Source organism: Capsicum annuum, chromosome 9 (assembly GCF_002878395.1).
Source record: "Capsicum annuum cultivar UCD-10X-F1 chromosome 9, UCD10Xv1.1, whole genome shotgun sequence".
Classification (NCBI taxonomy): domain Eukaryota; kingdom Viridiplantae; phylum Streptophyta; class Magnoliopsida; order Solanales; family Solanaceae; genus Capsicum; species Capsicum annuum.
This window is the reverse complement of record NC_061119.1, coordinates 40,474,439-40,500,522: the sequence shown is the minus strand read 5'-3', so window position 1 is coordinate 40,500,522 and position 26,084 is coordinate 40,474,439. Positions and strand designations below refer to the sequence as shown.

Genomic DNA, 26,084 nt, shown 5'->3' with positions numbered 1-26,084 from the left:
GTGAAAGAAATCCACAACGTGGTTTATTTTGATAGATGGGAAGCATGATGGCTCCCGATGTATATTTATATATCACTGAAATTATTTTGTTGTGGATTGTCTTTGAAATAATCTGAGCTAAGCTCGGGAGAAATCTTTAGCACCGAGTGGGAGGTATAAAGCGACCTTACTTCCCTAGAACTACATGCTCCCATAGGAGTGAGCCTGAGGCTAATTTATATAGTGATTACTAGTTTGTGTGGATTTGATATCGATAGTCCTACTCCGATGGCAAGGATAGGACGGATCTCCCCAACGTGGGTTGTACGTTGGACTCCATGTAGCTCACATGGTTTATGTAGGTTTAGGTGCTCAGTTCCAGGTTCGACAGTGATTCTTCGGGCACACTATTCTACATCCTCTGTTGTGGTGAGTCCTCATGTTCCGAGGACCTGATGTCTGATGTTGGTTTCACGAAATTGTTTACATTTGATAACTGAGTATGAGTTAGTTAGGACATGTCTCAATGGCTCGATGGTTTTATTGATTTTCTTAGAGGCTTGTCAGACTAGTATAGATGTTGGGAGTTGACTACTAAGTCGTATTTTATTATCTTTCTGAAATTCTTTTATTCTTGGATGATGATTACTCTGTTGATATTTGAGGGTTATTTATGGAAACCCCGTTGATTTGTGTTGAACTGAATGAAAATGGCTCAAAGGGTTAGCTTGGGGCTACTCATAGCCTCAAGCACCGCGTGACGCTCCGGGATCCATTTTTTCGGGGCGTTACAAAAACAAAACAATATATTCAATATAATACTATAAAATAGGATTTCGAGATAGTAGACCTTACCTCTACCTCAAAAGGTAGAAAGACTATTTCCAATAAATTTTTGACTCAAATTATAAAAAGAAACTCAAAACTCATATCTTCGTCAAAATAATAACTTAAAAGACAAACACAGATCATACGAAAATGGCAATCATGTAGGTCTGCCCTGTTCGAGACTTCTTAATTACACGACAACAACTTTATATGTTACTCCAAATCTCTTCCTCTTACACCTTTGATAACACTGTTTGATGATAAAAGTATTAATCATTCGAGGTACTACGTTGAATGAATAATTTTATCTAAAGCAACTTATTGTTTCACATAATTGACCTTTGGTCTTAGAACAAGAAATAAATATGCAGTACATAAATGATTAATAGTTAAAATTTGAATGACAACGATATATAGAGGAAACGTTTCACTTCTCGACTCCTGCTATATACTATTTATTTCGTTTACAACAAACAAAAGATTTACCTAGTTAATTCGTCTATCGTTTACAACAAATAAAAGATTTACCTAATTAATTTGTCTATCATAATGCACGCACAACTAAAATATCTATAATAAAAACAAGCAATCAAGCAAATTTTGAGATTCTTAACTCACCGAATCAATCTTTTAAATAAAAATAAATGACCATCTTGAAAATAATAATAATAATGAAATATTAATTAGTCACAAGTCAATCCAAATCCAGAAAAACTTACGGTTAAACTTTACCTCTATGCAATAAACTACGGACTATTAAATAGATACAAATATGTTCCTTCACCCAAGAACAACTCTAATCATAGTCATGAATCCTTGTCACATTGTAGAAACCATAGCCTATATTATTTAAACTCTGATAAATTTTTTTTAATGCGACGTTCTCTTGCTCTAAATAAATAAAGAGTCCTTAAATAAGGAAAAAAATTAATACACTATTAGTTGGTTTGAAAGTCCTAAATTACATATATTTTAAATAAGGTGAAAGTCCTAAATTACATATATTTTAAATAAGATAAAAAATAATTTATAGTAAGGTGAACAAAGAAAAAACACAACATAGATAAATATTAATTAGCTGATACTTGATAAAAGAAATTCTAACCTTATAATAGTAATGAACTACCTACAGAGCAATAAATATTAACATTATATTGGTGATGATAGTATCCTAAACATAAAGGAAAGCCATAGCCCACATGCAGTAAAGAGTTAAAGTATGTTAATATATTACAATATGTATGGTAATATAAGTAGTATTAATGGTATTAAAAAAATAGAAACGAAATCCTAGCATAAATAAGTAAACTTATATTTAATAACGGAATGATAGAGTAGTCTTTAAATAAGAAAAAAAATTAATACACTATATTAGTTGGTTTGAAAATCCTAAATTACATATATTTTAAATAAGGTGAAAGTCCTAAATTACATATGTTTTAAATAAGATAAAAAATAATTTATAATAAGGTAAAAACTAATTTATAATTTAGTAGGTGTCAAAGTCCCAAATCAGAAAAAATATTAAATTATTAACTTTTAAATATAAAAATAGTGAAAAGACGATTTTGTCTAAAGTGAAGACTTTTAATGAAGGGCAAAAAGTTCAAATTACTTTTCTAAGGGTCTTCACATTTTTAATATATAATATAGATTATAGATAAATATACTTCTCTTTCAACCATGCAACGCTGGTAGATTGTTTATAGATGAACAAAAAATAAAATGGAATGAGATAATGTCTATTGCAAAATTCACTCCTGTTCAATATGTTCAACTTTCAAAATTTGATATACAATTCTATGTGCATATAGATTCTAGAATCAGTGGATAAATTTTCTGAGCAAATGACATGATAATTTTTTTTGTATATATTCAAATTGCATATAAAAGCATAAAAATGAAGAAATGTCACGATTGACACACACGAAAACCTCTTAACTCAATCATCTAGAGAAATATCCAATGAGCCTTATGTGTTGTATTTGATCATCAAGTGTCATTTATCACGAGTTCTGCGTTGATGCGGATCCATGAACTGAGGGAGAGGTATATTTGTATGTTTGTACCGATGTAGATCCAATTTTTCATGAACTATCTACTAATAAATATCCAGTGGCTTAATTTCATTGAAAAATTGACTAACAGAATGGAGGGGTATATTTGTTTGTATCTTTTTTGTAGCTTGAACCGGGTCGCGCAGGTTAGATTAGAGTATGTTTTATTTTTTAAACGGAAAAAGGTCTAAAATGCCATTCACCAATTGAAAATGATACAAAATACCCTCCATCCACCTTTTGGCTCTATAATACCCTTTGCATCCACCTTTAGGCTCCAAAATGCCCTTCACATCTACCTTTGAGCTCCAAAATACCCTTTATTTAACATTTTCAATATTAAATAAATAAAAAATTATTTCATTAATGAAGTGACACATTTTCATTGCTTCATATTTTATTAATTAAAAATTTAAAAAAATCTTAACTCGCAATGCCTTGTTTTAAAATTCATGATCTAATACTTTTTGTAGGCTGAAATTAATGTGGTGAACAACTAAAAATTTATCGTACACTCATCAAATATGTCATTATTCTTAAAATAGAACAATGTTCACCACATGACTTTTACAAGTTGAGATCTTGGTTATGGGAGCTTCAGTTTTAGAAATTTTTTGGAGTGTATAAAAGAAAAGGGGGTTTAGAAATTAGTTGTAGTAGACCAGTAGAAGATTCTATCTGTCTTTAGTATTTCTAGAATTCTAGATGATTTTCTCTAAAGTGATATTAATAATATTCAATACAACAAGATCTACCTGCTGAAATGTGCTGTGAATTCTATTACAACAAAAGTAGTCGTGATATTATTACTTTGTATCTAAATATATCAAAATAATTTGTAATGACATTTGGTCATAAGGTTTCAATAAATCTACATTTCACCTACCACGCATAAAACGAAGCATAATAATTTACCTCTAAAGCAGAGTTCAATAAGCAAATTTTATCTTGATTTTACAAACTCTAAAGGAAGAAATTAACTTATAGTACAATCCTTAGAAAGAATCCCAGACGTATATATTCATTCATAAAAGAAATATGCATACCTTGACATGATTTCACAACTAAAAGTATTAAAATATTAATATATTAGTATTGATCATTGGGTATAGATGAGGTATGTGTTGTAGGTTAGAATTTTTTAAATTAATAAAATGGGGACAGTGAAAATGTGTCACTTCATTAATGAAATATTTTTTATTTATCATTGAAAATATTAAATAAAAGGCATTTTAGAGCCTAAAGATAGATGTGAAGGCATTTTGGAGCTCAAAGGTAGATGTAAAAGACATTTTGGAGCCCAAAGGTGAAAGTGGAGGGCAAAATAGAGCCGAAAGATGGATGAATGGTATTTTTACACCATTTTCAATAGGTGATGGGCATTTTAGACCCTCTTCCTTTTTTAAAAAATAGGGCATTTAACGTTAATTTGAGTTTTTCTTATTTGGAAGAGTAAATGTGAAAGTTTTTTTAGCAACGAGAATAAATTTAACCCCAAAGTATGACATCGAGGATAAATTTGACTCGTACGTAGGACAAAGGGTATATTTAACCATTTCTTCAATGTAAAGGGGTAAATTTTTTCCAAAATTATAACAACGGGGATAAATTTAGTTCTAAAGTAGAACGGAGGATATATTTAATCAATCTTCTAAAATAGAGGGGCAATTGTGACCTTTTTCCCTAAATAAAATCTACAAATACATGGTGAAATTTGCAAGGACTTTACAAACTAGTAGATACAATATACAAGAAAACATTTAGGGGTTATTTGGTGTGAGGTATAATGTATAATAATTCTAGAATATAATGCATGATCATTTTATCCTACGTTTGATTGGAGGTATTACTTAATCCACAAATAATTCTTTCCCAACCAAACAACCCCTTAATCATATCGAGTCATGTTTAAATAATAAAAACAATAGGAAAAATGTCAAAAATATTATTCAACATAAATTATATGCAATAAAGTTCATGAATAAGTTTGCTAATCATACAAGCATTGGAGAAAATACATATTACAAATTCATGAACCCAAAGGTGCTAAATAGATACCCCTAATAAGATCAAGGAATTTAAACATATTATCATTATCCTGAGCAAAGGGGTTTGAAATATTTGGAGACCTGATAAAATAATACTCACAAGTATTCACATGATACGATGCATCGAGAGCCACACTTTCCAAATCACCATTGAACACTAAAGCAGGAATAAAATTTCGAAAATCCGTTTTCATAACATTATACTCATGGAGACACGATCTATAAATGTGCTTTAAGTCTGGATTTGTTTCACTAAAAGTGATTGTCCAAACCCTTCTGTGAATATATGAGTAATTTGTAGTTGCCAATTCAATTGCTATGTCTTCAAGATGGAACTTATTTCGTGCTAAATTAGCCAATGGATCATCTCCCAAAACTTCAAAGCAAAAATCCCGTACATCAGAGAACTCACAAGCTTTTCGAATTATATCAGTGATAGCCTGTGCTCTTAAATTTGCACCAAAAAGATCAACACTGCAAAGAAATATGTAAGGAAGGAAGAGGACTAGTATGCTAATTGATTTTCCCATTTTTTGTTTTTTCTCACTTTGTTCTATCCCAATTTTTTGTTTGAGAATATAAATATGAGTTGGTTTGATATATATAATAAAAAAAAAATTGGTCAGTAACATATCATGCTAAAGAAATTTTCTTGAAAAGGTAAAAATACTGTCATTTTTTAACCTATTAAAAACTTAAGTATTCTCCCTTTTAATTTGAGATGATATAATGTAAATTTGCCTCTATCAATACAACTTAAATATGCATTTAATTTATATTCCTGTTTAGATCTGTCACTATTCAAAATTAGGATGGTGGTGACACCTATCACACCATCATGATTGATAAGTCAAACACCACACATATACTAAACTAGGAAATGTATTCGCACTTCACACGGTCGTCAAAGGCATATATATAGAGAGAAAATATAATTTATTCTTTCACTTTAGATATATATAGATAAAAAATTTAAAACATTGTTTGTAATAAGGTGAAAGTTTTCATACTTCAAGTGATATAACAATTTTTTAAGTTGCCTATTACAGTGTATAGAGGATTCGACTTTTATAAATAGATTATATTTATAATGCTGACATGAATTTTTTTAATCAATTATTTCTTTGATAAATCAAAATGATGAAGTTTGAAAAAAATTTGAGTCATTTTATATATATATTATAATATCTCTATATAATGTATGCTTAATAGATGCATATATAAGTCAAAATTGTGAATAATATTTTAATTTTTATTTTACATAAAATAGTATGCAAAAATAAAAATATTACACCCATTAATTTAAATAGTAAAATAAAAAATAAAAAAAAACACCCATTAATTGATTGTTTCTTAGATAAATACTTAGATGTAATATTTGATTTCATTAAAAATGTGTAGAATTCAAATTGATGATCTTCTTTAGAGATGAAAGAAGAGACTTTTTATTTTCACGCCACTTATATTTACGTCATTTCTTAAAGTTTTAAAAAGTTATAAATAAAATATAAATGATCCTTCTTCATGTATATAACTTTTTAAGTTACTTTATTTTTCTCAGGTGACCACAAAGAAACTTCTACTTATGTACAAATGCACGAAGGAAGAAGTCCTGAAAAAAGGAACTGAAGTAAGCAAAACTTACCGGCCATTTGCTTTTCCATTTACATTTCAAATCTCTTCACTATATCATAATATATATATTTTTCAAATCATCATTAATTTCCTTAATTTCGTAAAGAAAATGAAAAGGTTTTGAAAATGATGAGTTTTTGAAACTGATAAAATTTAATTATGTCACCATTGATTTTTAAAATGTCTAATCTCTTCAATTGAGTAATTTGTCTAATTTGACCGGTTTAATTTTTACTTCAGCAATGGATACACATTAACGCATCTGATTGAATTACATATTAAATTTATTTATTTATTTCTGTAATAGAAATTATGGCTAGAGAATAGGGAAAAAGTTCAAAAAAGGAGAAAAAAATTGAAATGGTGGCTATAGAGAGGTGTCACATCAACATTATCACAATCTTTATATATATATATATATATATATATATATATATATATATGATTATTTAGACATTTTTAGACTTTTCAAATTATGATATCTAATAAAGAAAATAATTGCAATGAGAGGGGGAAAATTTGATTAATTGTATTTAAAAGTTTTTTGAGCCATTAAAATAAAATAATAGATAAATGAAGAAAAAATCATTTTTTTAATTTTTTTTTTTTAAAAGAGTTTTCTAGGCCACCGAAAGATGCGACATTAAAAAAATTGTCACATCTTCTTGTTTATTCTTAGTTTACATATACACAGATTGAGTTATTCAAGTGGTTGAAGTTAGCGGATAAATTCGTAGAATTCATTGATGAAAAGCAAGTACGTAGTCGTAAAATTACTAAAGGTGTGCAAACGCCCAAATACGAAAGCTATCAAAAGAAAAATAATACTCAATAATAATAATAATAATAATAATAATAATAATAATAATAATAATAATGAGTAATAGTTTTCTTTACAGTTTTGAGATAATACCCAATTAACTATACCAAAAAAGGTTATGACACACCTCAAGTTAAAGGGGGTTCTATTACCCTGAACTAATTAAAAGTGTAATTTTGACACCCTTAGTGTCTACGTGGCACACACGTGTGCCTACGTGGACACTTCAATGTGTTGTGTATGTGTCATGTAGGCACCACATAGGTACTAAGGGTGTCAAAATTACACTTTTAATTAGTTTGGGGTAATAGGACCCCTTTAAGTTGAGGTATGTCATAACCTTTTTGAGTATAGTTCAAGGGGGTAATTGAGTATTTTCTCTAAAACTTTACACTACTAATTTAAATTCCTACCTATATCATGATTTCCTATATTTTGCTTATGAAGTGAGCGGCCCTTAATATCACTTTGTCGTTCTGAGTTATATCAATTTTTTCATTTCTTCAGTGTCAATTCCTATACACGAAAAACTTAACGAAGTAAATGATGAAGAATGATATACTACCTGATAAGCTTGAAATCAAAAAACAATATCCGATCGTTTGTCATTCAAATTGTTAACGTGTGACATTATGTAACGATGAAGATAAAACAATTTATTCAAAGATTGTATTCATTAAAATAATGCAATACGATACAATACAACATAATAAAATATGATACGTTATAAAATAATACGTAATAACCATCCAAACAAAGTGTTATAAGACATCGAAACCATACAAGTAGAGTAAAAACGAAGAGTTCCAAAGATTGAAACTCTCTAGGAAGGTACAAAGAAACTCACTAATTCTTATTTCAAATTACAATTTTGCAGACACAACGTAAAAAAACTCAAAACCTGTTCCATAATGGGAATGCTTTTTCAAGCTTTTAGGAGATTATGTTTTCTTATATTCTACCATCTTTAACATCAGCTCTACCTTTTTTTGTATTCCTCCATCTTTAACATCAACTCTATGAATTTGGCCATAAAATTAAGACTACAAAATTCTAAAATGATTTATAATATCTTTCTTGTATTCCACCATCTTTAACATCAACTCTACCTTTCTTGTATTCTACCATCTTTAACATCAACTCTACGAATTTAACCATTTATGAAAAGGACAAATAATAACCCAAAGACCATGAAATGCACCCTATTTATAAGGAGAAAGTTACACTACATGTTCATCTAAAAACATGCATATTGAAAAATGAAAAGCCAAAGATCAAAAAACGTTAAAATTAATTATAAAGTAATGGAGTTTTAAATATTTTTTAAGACATTTAAACTTTTACATTGAAGAATAGGAATAAATGGATGAGTAGTAATAGTAATATTCATTCTTATGCAATAAAAAAATAGAAAAAAAAATTGCCATAAAAATTAAACCACAAAATTAAAAAAATAAATAACAATTGAGATCATAAAAAGGTGCCACATCACCTTCTCTATGTTTCTCCTTTATTATAAAAAAATAAAACTAATATCAAGATTTTAAAAACCAACAATATTACCTTTGCGGCAGGAGTAAGACAGCAATAACACTGCATTAGATGGTTTGCTGGCCTTTAGATTCCTAGGCAGGATATACTGCGCAAGTATATAATATCAAGTCAAATACATTTTGAGGGAGATATTCCTAGCACAATATGGACTCTTTCATCTTTGCAACTTCTCCGACCATAATATAAAATGGAAAAATTTTAGAAATAGCAACTGTAGAGTCATAATTATAACTTTTATAGTAACAGTTTCAAAATTACAAAAAATAGCAATATGTATTTTGTATTTTAGTAAAGGTTGCTATAAAAATACATATACAAATATGTTAAAACGTTCCTTATTAAATTCTAATCAGTTAGAGCAAATTATGAGATTAAACTATTCTTTATTTTAAGCAATATTCAATTAACAGATACCTTTACCATTAATGACTCTTTTCTTTTACTTTAACCGTTAATAAATAATTTAAAATTCAAAACTTGGTTTCCATATACATCTAGTAAAAAAATTTTAAAAAAAAATTGAGAGATTGAAATATCATTGATGAACTCTGTATTTTACGAAGAATATTTGAATAATCAACTCAACGATTACAGGTGTGGTTAAATAAACTTTTTAGATCATGTTAATGGAATTGCGAAAATAATTTGAAAGTTAATAACAATATGTGTTAATGATCATGAAGCTGAAAATTTTATATATTGTATTATGAATTTTATAAGTAGTGGGTGGAATTTTTTTTTTTCTATTTTTTTCCTCAAACATCAAAGATTTTATTTTAGTCATTTATGTATGAAACTAAACTAAACTAAATAATTTTTCGTGGATATTTTTTTTTGTTTGTGTATATACAAATTATTAATTGTATGCAGTACATATTATATAATTTAATTTGTATTTAATATTTTATAGTGTTCTGGATCTTGACAATGGGAAGCATACCTGTTCTCATTAAACATACTGGTAGTATGAACAACATTAAACAACAATATGAAGATTACATCGGTGATTCAACATTGTTGAGCATAAACGCTTTATACAACCAATTGCGTGAAGTAATAGCTTCGAACATGGATGTCGATTTGACATGCAAAAGCATTCAAATTGAATATCAGTTAACAGATATTGAAGGTAAAATACGTATACATAATGACATGGGTTTGAAGGTCTACATTATGCAGAAAAGGAATGTAAAGACAATGAGTGCTTTGCCCTTGTACATAAGTATTTCAGAAAAGAATAGTTTCAATTAATTCGTTAGTTCATCAATATGTAACACTGCGAGTATGAATCTATCTATCACTGCGCGTAACGTTGTGAATACAAGTACTGAAAGAGCATTGATAATTACTAATTTAGATGAATGTTTGGATGTATTGGATATTGACGCAACTAAAGTAATTATCTCGGACCCACATCACAAACATATTGAGGTTGAGTAAGTTTAAATCCGAAAAGGGTGTTAAAATCTGTGATGAAGGATTACACGATTCGAGAGAAGTTTCAATCACGATCTGTTAGATCAAGTAAAACCTGATAAGTTTGTCATGTATGTAAAATCTGTTGTTTTTTTCTTGTTAAATTTTATTACAGCATATGTATTTAAAAAATACATATAGATTATTTTTTTTGTACATATTGTAAATTACATTACATCATTTTTTTTTTTGCAGTTACACATTAATATGCAAATCACGTAATTGTGATTTTTTATTCCGTGCATCTGATATCAACAAATCAGGAATATTTGGTGTTAAAGAATTCTTACCCGAATACACATGTCCGATAAAGGATAAGATTTATCCTAAGTTTCATGCTACTAGTAAGTTGATTGGAGTTATGGTGAAACAAAAGTTTAAAAATCACAAAAGAAAATACAGTGCGACTGAAATCAGAAGTGACATGAAGGAAGACCTTGATATGGATTTGACGTATATTATGTGTTGGCGAGCTAAGGAACAAGCACTTGAAGATTTGAGAGGAAAACCTTCGGCATCATACGGAAAACTACCTGCATACATTCATGTTTTGAACACTACTTATCCAGGTTCACATATACGAATGAAAAAGCATGAAGATAATGAGTTTTTGTATATTTTTGTCGCACTAACTACATTCATACAAGGGTTCGATCACTGTAGACTTGTGATAGTTGTTGATACAAGTTATCTTAGAGGACTATACAGTGGCACATTTGTAGCTGCATGTACCATGGATGGAGCCGGTAAGCTATTCTCGAAATGTATTTGACTCTATGAATAGATGTATATGTTTATAATATATATATATGCAGCATATTTATATTTTTACTATCCATTTGTTATGTTTTAGATATATGAATTTATATTAAAGTTGTGAATTATGTTTATGAAATAAATTTCATTCACATAATCGGTAAGTTATATATTTTTATAGAGTACTTATTTAATTTTTTTTGTGGATGTTGATTGGGAGCAAGATATAGTTCCAGATTTATTTATATGTATTATAGGTTTTAGTTATGTTTATATTTTAAATTCCAGTTAAACTTGTTTCCAACTATATGTATTTGAAAAATACATATGATTTTTTTAATGTCTGTGTATATCGTACTTTTAATGTATTTGTTCATGTTCAGGCCATATATTTCCATTGGCATATGGAATAGTAGATTCTGAAAATGATGCATCCTGGACATGGTACTTTCAGAATCTAAAGGAAGCATACGGTGAAAAAGAACATATGTGTGTAGTTTCCGATCGTAACCCAAGCATTATAAAAGTTGTTATCGGAGTGTACAATAATGTACCACATTACGCTTATATGTGGCATCTATGGGGTAATGTGAAAAAATTTTTTAGGAAGTCACATGATGCATTGTCTGAAATCTTCTATACCATGGCGAAATCATACTCAAAGTCTGAATTTCATAATTTAATGGAGAAAGTGGAGGTAGTTGATGTTAGGGTGAAGAATTACTTGGAGTTGGCGGGATACGATAAGTGGGCTAGGTCATATGCAACAGTTCATAGGGGATGGACCTTAACATCAAATATTGCAGAGTCAATTAATGCTGCACTGGTATCAGCTAGAGAACTTCCAATATATGATTTTTTTAGAGGAAGTTAGATTGATGTTTCGTAGATGGAACTGTGAAAACAGACAGGAGGCATTGTACACACGCACGGATCTTATTGGAAAATTTCAAGCAATTCTCCAACAGAATGAAGCAGAGTGTACACGTATGAAGGTATGATAAAATAGATATAATAATTTAATATTATATCTTCTTGAATTTTTATATGTTGTATGAAACATATCTTAATATACAAATTATTAAAATTATAGCAAATCTATGTATTGTAATGAAAAAAATATGTATATATTCTTTAGACATATTAATATGTATTTGCTACTTTGAAAAAAAATACATTTGCTAATCTGTAGCAAATTTTACTGTAATATTTTTTTTCTATAATATTTTTTATGTATTAATATTTTCAGGTTATACCAGTGTCAGAGTACGTCTGTATTGTCCACGATAAGGAGAAACATTTTATAGTTTGTCTAAAGGAAAAAAAATGTTCTTGTCATGCATTCCAATTGGATGAGATACCATCTGTGCATGCTTGTGCTGTACTTGATAGCAAGAATCTTGAAAAAGGACCATATTGCTCTAATCTATACAAGCCAAAAATTGTACTGAGAACGTATGATCTTCTTGTATATCCTCTACCACATAAAGATGACTGGGTGATACCTCAGGAAATTTTAGACGAAGTAGTTTTGCCCCCAAAATACAAGTCGCCCCTGGAAGACCTGTAAATAAGGAGCGCGGTAAATCAAGAAGAGATATGTTTGGAAAGAAAAATAAAAATTATTGTAGTTCATGCGGACAAAAAGGTCACAATAGGCGTTCATGTAGGAAATACAACAAATGATACATTTTATCATATTTTTAGTGAAAATTCAGTTGCTTTATTATTCTATTTTTTTTTAATTATTTCAGTTTGAATTTTGAACTTTTTATTGATATTGATAATTTGATAGTGTTCAGATGTTGCACTTTTATGAAGTTGAACTTGTTAATTTGTTATAGTTCAAATGTTTAATTTTATATTATATATGTATATATATACATATATTTTTTGCACTAAAAATATGTTTGAATTTGGAATAATAGGAGCCATTGTTATTTTGAAAAATAAATATGTTTACATTTGACGTAAATGGAAATACAATCTGAAACGAACATTAGTATTAACCATAATGTGTATCTTTCAAAAAATATAAATTAATATCTGAATAATACATATGGCTAAATGTATTAAGTAAAAACGTGTATATGGAAATAAAAAAAATACATATGTATTATAAATGATTATCTTTAGTTGAATGGTATATGTATTTTAAATATACATTTACTCACTGAAATTTTAAAGTTTATGTTAATAGAATACATTTGTTAACTGGAATGACATATTTATGAGTAATACGTATTTTACAAATACATATATTTACTGTCATGGTGATATATATTTTTAAAATATATATCTTCACTGTAATGGTAATACGTATTTTGAAAATACATATCTTCACTGTAATGGTGATATGTTGACTTTAGAATTGATTTGGTAACTGTATGTTCATGTAATGTTAAAAATACAAATGTTAAGTGGAATAAGCATATGTATGTTAAAAATATATAATTTCACTGGAATAAGCATATTTATTATTACAAATATGCACAGAGACTTATACTAACCATGCAAAACTGGAAATTAGACGGTTAAAAATCAAAAAGTTAAGATAACAATAAAGGAACATTAACATGCAATCTTTGACCATTAAAGTAACATATGAATCCCATAATCTATTCAAAAAAAAATATCCACCTAATCTCAAATGTTGTGAACTTCAAAAAAATAAAATACAAATCAAATATCAACCACTTCAGTGCCTTCTGTTTACTCAGTGATCCGAAGAGGCCTCATTGGTGCTTCATCATCACTTTGTGCCTTTGCGTTTGCTTTCCTAGTACCATAATCCCACAACAGTGAAGCATAGTATTTTATGCGAATTAGATCTGGGTCAAAGTCAATACATGGAACAACTTCACCAAAAGTAAGACACTCGGCATACGTAACCATATATAAACCACAATCCTTGCAAAGACATACATTAATAAGTAAGAAGTTGTTACAACTTTAATGCATATGTATATATACAAGTACTATGCATACTAATTACTTACAAGCTGCCACTTTGTTGTTGAGGCACATTCTCCATAATTGAAACACCAAACAGATCCATCTTATCATTCAATTTTTAATTAGGATGATTGTCGATGTCAATACCCTTATTCTCGTAGAATTTACATTCAATGAGACATATAGGTATAACCTTAGCTAACTTTTTAATTTCAGTAAGCACTGCCGCATCATGACCAGCAGCTGACAAAGAATCATATACATATATACACCTATGATTGAAAGATATAACTGCAAGAACCCAATGATGTTTTGCCTTTACGTGAACAGGAATGAACATATGATCAACCGTTTACCATGGCACTGTAGCATGCATGCGGAATCCACTTACATACTCATTCAGATGATATTTCTTTCCACCAGCATTAAGAGTTGCATCATCCAATTTATACACATCAAACACAGTTGTAACAATGTTCATGAAATTGCAGTCTACAGTGCTAAACTTATATGAGATATTGGGATCATACTTGGACTTCTTTCGCAGATAGTACAAGCATACATCAATTTGCTGCATTATAAATAAATTTCATACTTAATATTAAATAAACAAATAAAAAAAATCAAACCTTACATATGAAAATATCACGTACAAATCAGTGAAGGTATAACATACTTCATATGTATTTACAAATATACATTTTCAACTATAACAAAATAATCAATTACAATTATTCATATTTAACACCGAACTAATATATATTTCAATATACAAATCAATGTAATAATACATCACTTACCTCATCTGACCACGTCTGACTAGGAGTACCCATAACGTAGAACCAATTCTTGTCTTCAACAGATAAAATTTTAAAGTTGATAACTGGTATTTTTGCCTTTTCCTTCAAATAATGCTCTTCTTTGATGTTCCTGTTTATTCATTATGCATATTAGTCTGTAATTTACATAATCTTAATTTACAAAAGTTAGTACTATCAAGTTGTATTCTGTATACCTTTTCGAATGATATTTAAGAAGATCCGATGAAAGCCACGTCATGAACTTGTTGGTGAATTTAGTGTCTTCTATTGCATTAACTGGATGAGATATGAAGGGATGCTTCTGATCGAATGTTCTCCATTGCTCTTCTGTGCTTACTTTATTATTAAGTTATTCAATTAATTATGTATATATAATCAATTATATAAGATAATGCAGTATTATAAGAAACAATAAGTATACTGCTGAAACAAAAGTTAAATCATATCTGAAAACTGCAACAGATGTATTTCTGAAATACATATGAACAAATGCAGAGTAAAAATGTCTAAACTATTCAACTTCAAAATGAAAAAAATATTCTTCAAAATATAACCATATCTCATTAAAAACATTTACTGTTATTCCAAAAATACAACTGAACAACAAAAATCAAATTCATACTTCACTATCCATTAGAAAAAAAATATAAAATAAGCAAATTTGTTAACTAAATAAATTATGTTAAGAGTACTAACCATCTGTTGAACCAAATTTCATTGTGAATGGTGACTCATTGTATCTAGATGGTCGCCTAATTCTTGAAACATGCATTGGCGTTTGCTGTGCTTGATTTGCCGATGGATGTACAATTATACTTTGTTCAAGATTGACATACGCATTAAGACTGGGAAGAAGCTCATCCGAAAGAGTAGTCTGAGAGTCAGACAAATGTTGATCAACATTTCTTTCAACATTTACTCCCACAGGAATGTGGACTTCAGTCTTATATTGCTGATCTAGCTTTGAATTGTCCACATCATTAACCTCTGACTCATGTCCCGCTGGTGTATTTACATTCATCTCAATCGCACCTTCTTTGTTTTGTATAAATTTTATAAAGATCTAGTTAGATTGTATTTTTCAACAAATTAAAAATAGAAATCAATGCACGTATTGTAGATACCTTGAACTCATATTCAACTTCAACATTGGCTTTTGTTATGGAGTCAAGATCAATGCTTCTAAGGACGTCATCTGAAAATCTGAGTTGAGATTCTGATATTTGTGCTTCACCAATACTTTCGTCAACTGATTTTGTGATCTACACATGTTCATACAAATTAAATAAAATAATATTTATGAAGAACTAAAAAACTAACCAATATGTATTCAGCATACCAGAGCAACACAAACATCTTTTGCTTCATGAACATCTATATCAACTTTTTCCTTTAAAAAATGAAACAATAAAAAATTAAAATAAATTTTTTTGATCATTATAACTATACCTAACCAAAAACAAAAAAAATCTCTACCAGAACAATGTCATTATCCTCATTGTACCCATCAATCTCATTATACACATCATTCATACTGTTGCTTTGATATCCTGCCATCTCTTCGACAACCTGTTTTAATATTATTTTTTATAATGATAAATTAGAATTGTATATATAAAATTAGTTGAATATAAATGTACGGAATTTACTTACCAATGTGACTTCAGGATTCTTATTAAACTCATGAACAAATTTTGTAGTCGCTTGATAGGGTGATGTACTCTTAACATTTTCATCCGCTAATAGCTGATCAGATTTGCTGCCTTTTTCTTGTTCCTTCGCGTTTAAAACATGAAAATATAAATAAAAAAAATTAGTAAATAAGAACTTAGTTGTAAAAAGTGTATGCTGTAAATGTATATATGTTGTACCTTATTTTCATTGATTGCATTCATCATCTGATCAAACCTGAAAGACACTAGGCCACGGATATCATTAAACTCTTTCCATACCTGAATTATAAAAAAAATAATTAGAAATGGAAAAATAAATTAATCAAAAACTTAAAGAAAAATGACCTTTTCCCAAAACTTATCAAAGACTTTCTTCGAGACAACACCATCTTCATCTTCAGAACTGAACGAAGACGGAGCAGGTGACTGAACCGAAATAGATTTTTTACTGTCAGGATGGTTTATGTCTTTCCTATTTCCACGTAGCGTAACTTTTGTTTGAATTAACTTGTGAATTGGAGTCCTGACAAAAGGCATCTTTGCAGCACGGGGTGGAGGGTTCCATTTTGATATCAGCTCATCTACACTTTTAGGATGTGGCTTTATTTTTTTTCTTTATAGGTGAAGCTGACAAATCGCCATGATGTTTTTTCTTTATGGTAAACTGATTTTGTCTTTGTGGAGGATCCTGAAAATCATCATCCGAATCAATGTCATCTTCATTATAACTAGCAGATCCAGGAACAAGCTTCTTCGGTATATGAAAAGCTGAAATCTTCGTTCTTGTTGGCTCGATATTCATAAAAACAACCTACAATTTAAATAATATAATGAAAATAATAATTTAGATGGTAAAATTAATTACATCATAAATCAGTTAACCATGATCCAAACCTAATAATGAATATACACTGACAAATAGTATGTTGTATATATACATAAACCAGATCAGAAAATACATTTACAAAATAATCAACATCACATACAAAAAAAAATCATAAAACTAACATTGTCATCTGTATCATCAAACATACTTCCCATAAGAATTTCATATCTTGGACGAGGAGAATTTGTCTTCCAATTCAAAATATGAGGGATTTGAGAATCCACCTTGAAAGCAACATTACGAGGTACATTTGAACAACATTCGTATAACCAAATTTGAATGGCCAGTGGCATTCCAAGTAGCATATAGAACTTTTCTTTCGACTTCAACTTTTTATGCAAACTTCTAGCTAATTCTTCAAATGCAACCGATCCCCATGGATAATCACTGTAGCGACTACTCTCAACCAAATCAAAGTGGAGGTGTGAAATAGCTACGGTATCAACTGACGATAGTAAGAATGCATGAATAAAATATAAATTGGCAAACTTTAACGCATCTTCATCGTTATCATTCCCCCAAATTTTGTCAGAAACAACAGCATATAAATCTTTTTTTGTACAAAACTCTCATCATCAAAGTATTGATCAATAATTCTATTTGGGCGCTCCTCTTCAAACACAAATTCATCCTTATTTGTAGCACAATTCAAGCCAGTCACCAAAGCAAATTCTCTAATAGTGAAATGAAGAATTGTGCCCTTTGCTCGAATGACTATGGAACTTGTAGAACTTTCCCCAGTTTCAAGTGACATAATGCATCTCCCTAATTGGGCTTGGACTACACAATCTTTCTTCTTCATGAAGAAACCAAATATACTTTTAGTACAAAACATCTTGTACTGATTCTTCGTCAGCATTGTCTTAATACGATCTTCAATGTCATTGACCGTATGACGTCCTATATGAGGAGCAAATTTGGGCAATATCCGGGCCATGAATATTTGATCACGAATGACCTAAACAACAAAAAAATACATTTATATGACAAAACAGTCTCTTATATGTATTTATGAAATACATCTTAAAACTAGTTTATACAAATTGTCTTATATGTATTTATGAAATACATCTTATAGTTATTTTATAAGATGTAAAATAACAAATACAACTATGTATGTAAAAAATACATTTCAACAAATAAGAAATACATATCACATTAAAAATCTAATGACTACCAAATACAACTTAACATCAAATAAAAATCTTAGAGGTAAACCTAAAAACACATATCTAACCTGTATGTATTTTCAGAATACATATTAGAATTCTATTTCAACAAACACATATGTATTTGAATACATGATTATTACAAATTTAATTAAAAAGAAAATAATATAACAACACATAAACAAATTATATAACATATGTATTTTCGGAATACATATTACACTTCTATAGTTGCTGTTTCATCCATTTTCCCAAAAGAATATATATATATACAGAAACCTAATAAATACAAATATCTTACACAAAATTTTAGATATGAAATACATATTTAAAATAGATTGTATATAGCATATACAATTCATACCAATAACAAGATTTTCGAATAGTACCATACCTCCTCCACTTTCTCTTGTTCAGATTCAGAATCTGATGCAACGGGACTTGCAATTTTACTACATTCTCCTTTTTCATCCAACTTTTTCTTTTTCACTGATTTTTGAAATTTTGTGGGAGATGAAGTTTTTGTCAATCCTTTCCTTTTCATTATTTCCACAATCTTTTCGGAATCGTTACGGTGCTTAGATCTCAACTCTTCAATGGTAACACCTTCATTAGAGAAAACATTAGTAGAACCCAAATTAAAAACTTTGTCTTGTGTTAAGCCAAGACTAAACGATGGTACTTCATCGGTAAGTAAATTCTTCGGTTGATTTTCTCTAACTGAACAACTTCGATTTGCATGTTGAGCCATTATAACTTTTAACAGAAAAAAAATTTGATCCAAAACAGAGAATTTTCGCAGAACTAATATTGAAAAAAATAGCGACACTAAACACATTAACAAAAATTAAATGAAAAAAAGTAACATGCATTAACTGAAAGAAATACTTACCTTAAAAAGTGGGATGATCTTTATCAAGATCTTGGGAGAGATATGCGGAAATTGGAGAAAAAAAAAAGAAACGGAAGTTGGAGGGAAGTAAATTGGTAAAGTAGAGTAAAAGTAGGGATGTGAAAAGTTTGAGGTGATATCACGCGCTTTAAAAAAAATAATAAAATATTGCTATTTTTGTTATAAGTTATAATTTTACCAAACTATTATTATTTCTTGTAATTAAAGTCTTAAGGTTATTAGTTTATGTAATTTTTCCTATTAAAATTAGTGGCAATACAATAATTAAAATGACAACTCAATTAGGATTGAAGCGAATTCTAAATAAGGTAACTCTCAAAAGAATATGTTGAGTTTTCACTACTATATTAACACTATAATTTTATTTTTTTTGTAAACTGCATCATTGAACAAAGAAAGGAAACAATATGAAAAGCAAAAACAATACTAATAAGAGATATATTTGTTGCTGCCTTTCTGCTCTTTTCTGTTTGAAGACCAATAGCAAAAACAATACTAATAAGAGATATATTTGTTGCTGCCTTTCTGCTCTTTTCTGTTTGAAGACCAATAACAAGTCCTTTTTTGTTTTCACTAGCAATGTGTCTCCTGCATTAGCACCAAAAAAGAACAAATCAACAACATAAAGGAAAAGGATAAGTTGTTGAAAATAACTCATTTATGTCATTCGTTATAAGTTGGATTTACTAATATAATCACCTTTAAAAATTTCATTCATTAATGTTATTGCCGTAACACAAAAGTTTATTCGCGCAATTATTTTGCAACAATGTTTTTACAATTTTTTTTTATCAAGTGGCTTCTTATAAGAAGTTCACGTCACCAAATCTAAATCAACCAATATTACTTAAATCAAAATAAAAAATCATACCCATTAAAATAATAGATTTAATTTTTATTTTTAATTAATTTAATTTTTATTTTTAATGAGTCAAATTTTTATTTTTAACTGTGTGGATTCAAATTAGTTTTAATGGGTTCAATTTTTTATTTTTTTTATTTTAAGTAATATTGATTGATTTGGATTTGATAATGTGGACCTCTAATAAGAGGCCACGTGGCAAAAATCACCATTACAAAGGAATGACACGAATGAACCTTTCTGTAACGACCATGACATAAATGAGTCAAACTTTCAACGTCAACGATATAAATGAGCCAAACTTATAACGGATGACATAAATGAGTTATTTCTAATAATTCGATAAAATATTTAATTCGTTTCCCATTATATAATTTTGATACTACATATGGGGTTATATAAAAACAAAACTGCAAAGAAAATCTCATGAACTGTGCTTGTGTTGTATATTGGGAAATCGAAATGGAATTTGATAAAGAATTGTAGAGAAAAACTGAATGATTTTATTGATTAACGTAGCAATATCAATTACAACTGAAGTAATGAATTACACATTGACCATAGCACTTTGTTTGGGTGGTGGTTTGCCATGGTTTCACAATGTATGATATTGTATAGTATGATATTATACAGTACAGTATAGCATCATACAATATTTGAATGGACTGTATTGTTCACTGCTGTTTAATAATAATTTTATTATTTGATTTGACGGTATGATACTGAATCGTAACTGATAAGTTTACTAAATTATCGTTAATTATTATAAATGTTAATTTATCAATAATTGTTAATAAAATATTTTTTTCCTGCTAATTTATCATAAATTATGTCATATAAATATATTAAGTTGTTAAATTATTGTAAATTTTAACAAAATCAATGCAAGAGTAGATAAAAATAAATGTAACCGAATTCAGTTTTTACAGTAACAAATTTTATTTTCTTTTGGTGTTTTGAAATGTGACCACAAACGATAAGTACAAAGTTTGAATGCATCTTTTGTGTATGCTACAGGTGTGTTCGATATGGAATAAACGAAAAAAATTCTAGAAAAATAAATTGTTTCTTACTTAGTTATTTTCTAAGTTGCTCGGACTCTCCAAAAATGTTGTCGCACTCGTGTCGAATCTTTAAAAAATAAATGATTTTTGGAGGAGCGGACACGCATTTGAAGACATTTTTGAAGAGTTCGAGTAACTTAGTTTATTTTCTTATGTTCGTTACGTAAATAGGAAAATATTTTCTAAAAATATTTATATATATTTATCACAAACAATGAGAGTAAGAAAAACATTATGAACTTTTTTTGTTAAAAAAATAAGCTAATACAATAGTAACCTTATCATTAAATTTCATTTAGATGATAACTAAAAAAATTCCTTCCCTACAATTTTTTTTTATTTCTTAATCATTTCTGAATTAATTTTTTTTTATCATTATCTAAATGAAAATTAATAATGAATTATTATGATCCGATAATGTAAAATTTTTATGATTGATTACAATAATTTTATTAGGAAAATATGAGTCTAAAAAACGGGCCACTTTTGACCCAAACTACAATAATGACATTTTTGGATTAAGGTATTGACGACAGGAGCATTTTTGGATCAAACTAATAACGAAGTATATTTTTATTTAATTTCAAATTGTTTAAAGGTATTCTTGATCTTTTGTCATTTAATAAATTTTATTTAAGCATTTGTATATATGCTTTCTGTGGGATCTTGTAACAACCTGAACATTGAATTTTAGATTTTTGTGCATTTTAATTATTTTACTCCTCTCTGTAGTTGAATTATGGTATTTATGATCTGGAGAGTGGGTGACATGATTTTTGAGGTGGTAAATTGGGTTTTACATAAGTTTTCTATTTTGGAAGATTTTGAAGATGACAACATGGACCTTGGTCAATATTTGAAGATTTAGACATTGTATAGAAATTTCATCAGTTTCATTAGCTCAGGAACGTCATTATTGTGTTAGTAGCATTATTGGCTTGGTCTCGAGGCTACCACATAAATTTTGAGTAGTTGATTGAAAAATTAGAGTTTTTGACATAGAGATGATGTAATACCCCAGAAAATTTTTCGTTGAAATTTTGTGCGTAAACGTGTTGGGTTCTATCTTCTAGAATGAATTATAAATTTTTCGTGAGGAATGTCTTAGATTATGACCCACCATTGCGTAGAGTATCGAGTAAGCTTTCCAACGATATGTGGATCATCCAAAATGGACACCTGAGCGACGTGTTATGAACATTCCAATCGAACCGTGAAAAGTAGTGAACAGTAAAACGTGCAGGAAAAAGTACTGAGGCCTGACGTATTTTTGCTCCAACTTTAAACAATCATAACTCCTTGTACATAATGATCTGGGTGATCAACTATATATCAACAGAAAGATCTGCGAGTCCTCTTTCCAATGAAATTGGTTTCATCTAATTTGTCTATCGGAGCAAAAAGTTATGATCGATCTACTTCAGCCTATCAAAAGCAAATTTTTGGATCAACTTCAAACGATCATAACTCCTCGTACACAATGATCTGGGTGAGATAATATATATCAACGGAAAGATATGAGAGTCCTCTTTCTAATAAAATTAGTTTCATCCAATTTGGATAGCGCAGTAAAACGTTATGGTTGATCTACTTCGGACTATCAAAACAGTCCACCAAAGGACAGATTTGAGATTTATTTGATTTTCAGGGGCGTTTTGGTCATTCCCCCTCACCCAAAATCCGTACAAACCGTATATTAAAGTCTATTAGAAGCATTATATGTTATATTTCATCAAATTCCCTCAAAAAGAAAACCCTCAGCTCCTACATCCAACTTCAAGAACCTCCAAAGTTCACCATTAATTCTGCAAATTTATTCAAGATTTCAAGTTCCGAGTTCATGAACTCCAAGAACCATCATTCAAAGGCACGATTAACATCTCAAAAATGAGTATCGATCTAAAGTTCATCATTCAAGGTATGTGGGGTTTTTCAAAAAGAACTCTCTTTCATTCTTGTGCCCAAAAGTAATTTTCTTTACAAAGGCATGATTTTTATTTGATTTTTACGAATTTGAAGCATGAACCCATATCTTATGATGATTGTTATGAAAATCTTGATGTTTATGATTTTGAAAGATGAATTTACATGTGTGGAGATATAAAGCATGAATCTTGAACGATATTTATCATGATTTTGATATTTGGGTCATGAATTCCCATTGGAAATTGTGGTTTTTTTTAGAAAGTGTGTGTTATAAGCACGTTGATGTTGAATATTTGACATATTTTGAATGATTTGACCTTTTGGTCTTAATGGAGTTGTTTTGAACTCGAGTGTGAAAGAAATTCACAACGTGGTTGATTTTGATAGATGAGAAGTATGATGGCTCCCGATGTATATTTATATATTACTGAAATTATTTTGTTATGGATTGTCTTTGAAATGATTTGAGCTAAGTCCGAGAGAAATCTTTAGCACCGAGTAGGAGTTATAAAGAGACCTTACTTCCCTAGAACTACGTGCCCCCGTAGGAGTAAGCCTGAGGCTGATTTATATAGTGATCACTAGTTTGTGTGGATTTGATATCGATAGTACTACTCCAATGGCAAGGATAGGACGACTCTCCCCAACGTGGGTTGTACGTTGGACTCCATGTAGATCACATGGTTTATGTCGGTTATAGGATCTCCCAGTGTATGTGTGTTTCCTTGTGTCTATAGTGAATGGTGAAGTGATTTGAAAGTGGAATTGTGAAAGTTATTCTTTCAAAAGACTTAAATGATATTTAAATTATGAGAATTGATATTCTTGAAGAGAAAAATAATTAGGGTTGCGTAACTAAGCTTGAAGATCCGATTTTAAGGAAATTCCTCCGTCAATCATCAAGAATCTTCCTTCTAAGGTATGCGTGAGTTGATTTATGGATCCCTTTCATCCATAAAGTTCAAAACCCTCTTTTCATTATAAAGTATGATTTCTATATTGTTGGGTGTTGATGATCATGTTGTTGATATTGGGTGATTCCCAAGATGGAATCTTTATATGTTTGTTTTGAATTTCATGATATCATATGAGTTGGAAACATGTAAATTGGGTTGTTCATGATGTATGAATTTGATGATTTCACCTATGCTTAAGATGTGCATGTAAGGTGTTTGATAAAATGCCTAAGAAGCTAAAAATCATGCAATATAGCTAAATTGTGACTATCATGCAATATAGCTAAATTGTGACTAAGTGAAAGATTCATGATATGCCCTTATGTTCCAATGACTTCTATGTTGTTAATGTGCCTTGTAAATGTTGTTGGAATACTTATGAACTATTCTTATGAGATTATGCTATGTTTACTTGCAAATCCTACTTATGAACAAGATGTATGATAACCATGCAATCCACATGAACTTCCATGCTATTGGTATGTGTTGCCAATATGATTATGCAATGAACATGATATTAAGATTGTGCAAGTACTTCCATGTGATATGAAATCCTTTCCATGCAATACATTGTTGATAACCATGCTTAGTATGAGATCCCTACTTATGATATTATAAATTATGGACTCTACTCTTATGATCAAGTCAGTCATGTGTGTCAGTTTCCTTCCATCGAGTCCTGGGGGTACTTGTACCCAAAAACTATAGCTATGTTCCTAGATCCATGTCATGTTTCACGATATTCGAACTCAAGCTATGATTCCATAGACTTCAGTCAATCATGTGATTTAGGAAAACCTCATGATCTTAGTCGGTTGTCAGATATCAGTAACATTCCGCCAGTCAACGAAATTCAATAAGATTAAGCCATGCACAGTCAGTTATTCATGTCCAGTCCCTCTAGATGGGAGTAGAGGTTAGCACCGAGTGAACCCAAGGATGGAAACTCACCCGCCAGTTCAGGGTGTGATTCTTAATAGTCATCCTTATATTCCAGAACTACATAGCCAGCGTAGGTTGAGACATCTTAACCTATCAAATTAGGGTTGATGAGGTGGCTTAACCCATCAGTTTAGGGTTCTCACCGTTCTCATTGATTACCCGCCAGATAAGGGTCACTCACAGGCTATCCTTACCCGTGACACGGTATTGACACCCCTCCAGTAGGGGCAGAGATTGGACCCTAGCTTATCCATAACGGCATACATGGGGCATGTTGGTTAAAAACTACTTCCTACAGTTTTAGTATCAGTCTCAGTAAAAGAACTCAGGGTGTTCTTCAGATTTCAGTAGATACAGGAATGTCAGATATAGTCGTCCATGTTATCAGTTTCAGTATCAGTCATGATAGTTATTAGTAAACCATGTATTAGCTTACAGGTCATGCTATCACGTATTCACGGTGCTAGTTTCTATATATATGTGTTTGCACTCCCACGTTCATATTAGTCAGTCAGTGTTGTTCATGCATAAAACCCTTTATGTTCAGCCTACCTTCCTCGTATACTCAGTACCCCAGTTGTACTCACGTATTTGCGCTATGGTGATTTCTTTTCATGTTACACCATAGGTTCTGAGACACGAGCTCCAGCCCAACAGTAGCGGTAGCATTCCAGTCGCAGAGACACAGTGAGTCCTCATTAATTCGAGGACAATATAATTTGATACATTTATTTATTTCTTTAGTTCAGTTTTATGGAGTTAGT

General features: G+C 29.8%; 2 protein-coding genes across 2 annotated transcripts; one reads left to right on the top strand and one right to left on the bottom strand.

Annotated features, from left to right (window-relative positions):
* Positions 1-9,848: 9,848 nt before the first annotated feature.
* On the top strand, positions 9,849-12,723 carry LOC107841574. The gene is made up of 5 exons (XM_047396228.1): positions 9,849-10,135; positions 10,593-11,143; positions 11,537-11,979; positions 12,065-12,148; positions 12,403-12,723. Exons 1-5 carry the CDS (start codon positions 9,849-9,851, stop codon positions 12,721-12,723), a joined length of 1,686 nt encoding a protein of 561 aa, XP_047252184.1.
* Positions 12,724-13,865: 1,142 nt separating this feature from the next.
* LOC107841573 lies at positions 13,866-19,408 on the bottom strand. Its single transcript, XM_047396227.1, has 16 exons — positions 19,052-19,408; positions 18,056-18,446; positions 17,611-17,933; positions 17,235-17,413; positions 16,948-17,125; positions 16,801-16,881; positions 16,583-16,705; positions 16,406-16,498; positions 16,269-16,319; positions 16,054-16,191; positions 15,626-15,992; positions 15,124-15,265; positions 14,909-15,038; positions 14,465-14,679; positions 14,302-14,380; positions 13,866-14,063 (listed from the first exon to the last, which is right to left on the bottom strand). The coding sequence occupies exons 1-16, from the start codon at positions 19,406-19,408 to the stop codon at positions 13,866-13,868; spliced, it is 3,045 nt and encodes a 1,014-aa protein (XP_047252183.1).
* Positions 19,409-26,084: the final 6,676 nt, after the last annotated feature.

Excerpts from the sequence above, each read along its gene's own strand:
- LOC107841574 (XM_047396228.1), top strand. The coding sequence starts at position 9,849 with ATGGGAAGCATACCTGTTCTCATTAAACATACTGGTAGTATGAACAAC. Across the intron at positions 10,136-10,592 it reads ACAATGAGTGCTTTGCCCTT|TTACACATTAATATGCAAAT; the intron begins GTACATAAGTAT and ends TTTTTTTTGCAG. Across the intron at positions 11,980-12,064 it reads AGTCAATTAATGCTGCACTG|GAGGCATTGTACACACGCAC; the intron begins GTATCAGCTAGA and ends GAAAACAGACAG.
- LOC107841573 (XM_047396227.1), bottom strand. The coding sequence starts at position 19,408 with ATGGCTCAACATGCAAATCGAAGTTGTTCAGTTAGAGAAAATCAACCG. Across the intron at positions 18,447-19,051 it reads AACAAGAGAAAGTGGAGGAG|GTCATTCGTGATCAAATATT; the intron begins GTATGGTACTAT and ends TTTGTTGTTTAG. Across the intron at positions 15,266-15,625 it reads GAAATTTGGTTCAACAGATG|TAAGCACAGAAGAGCAATGG; the intron begins GTTAGTACTCTT and ends TTAATAATAAAG.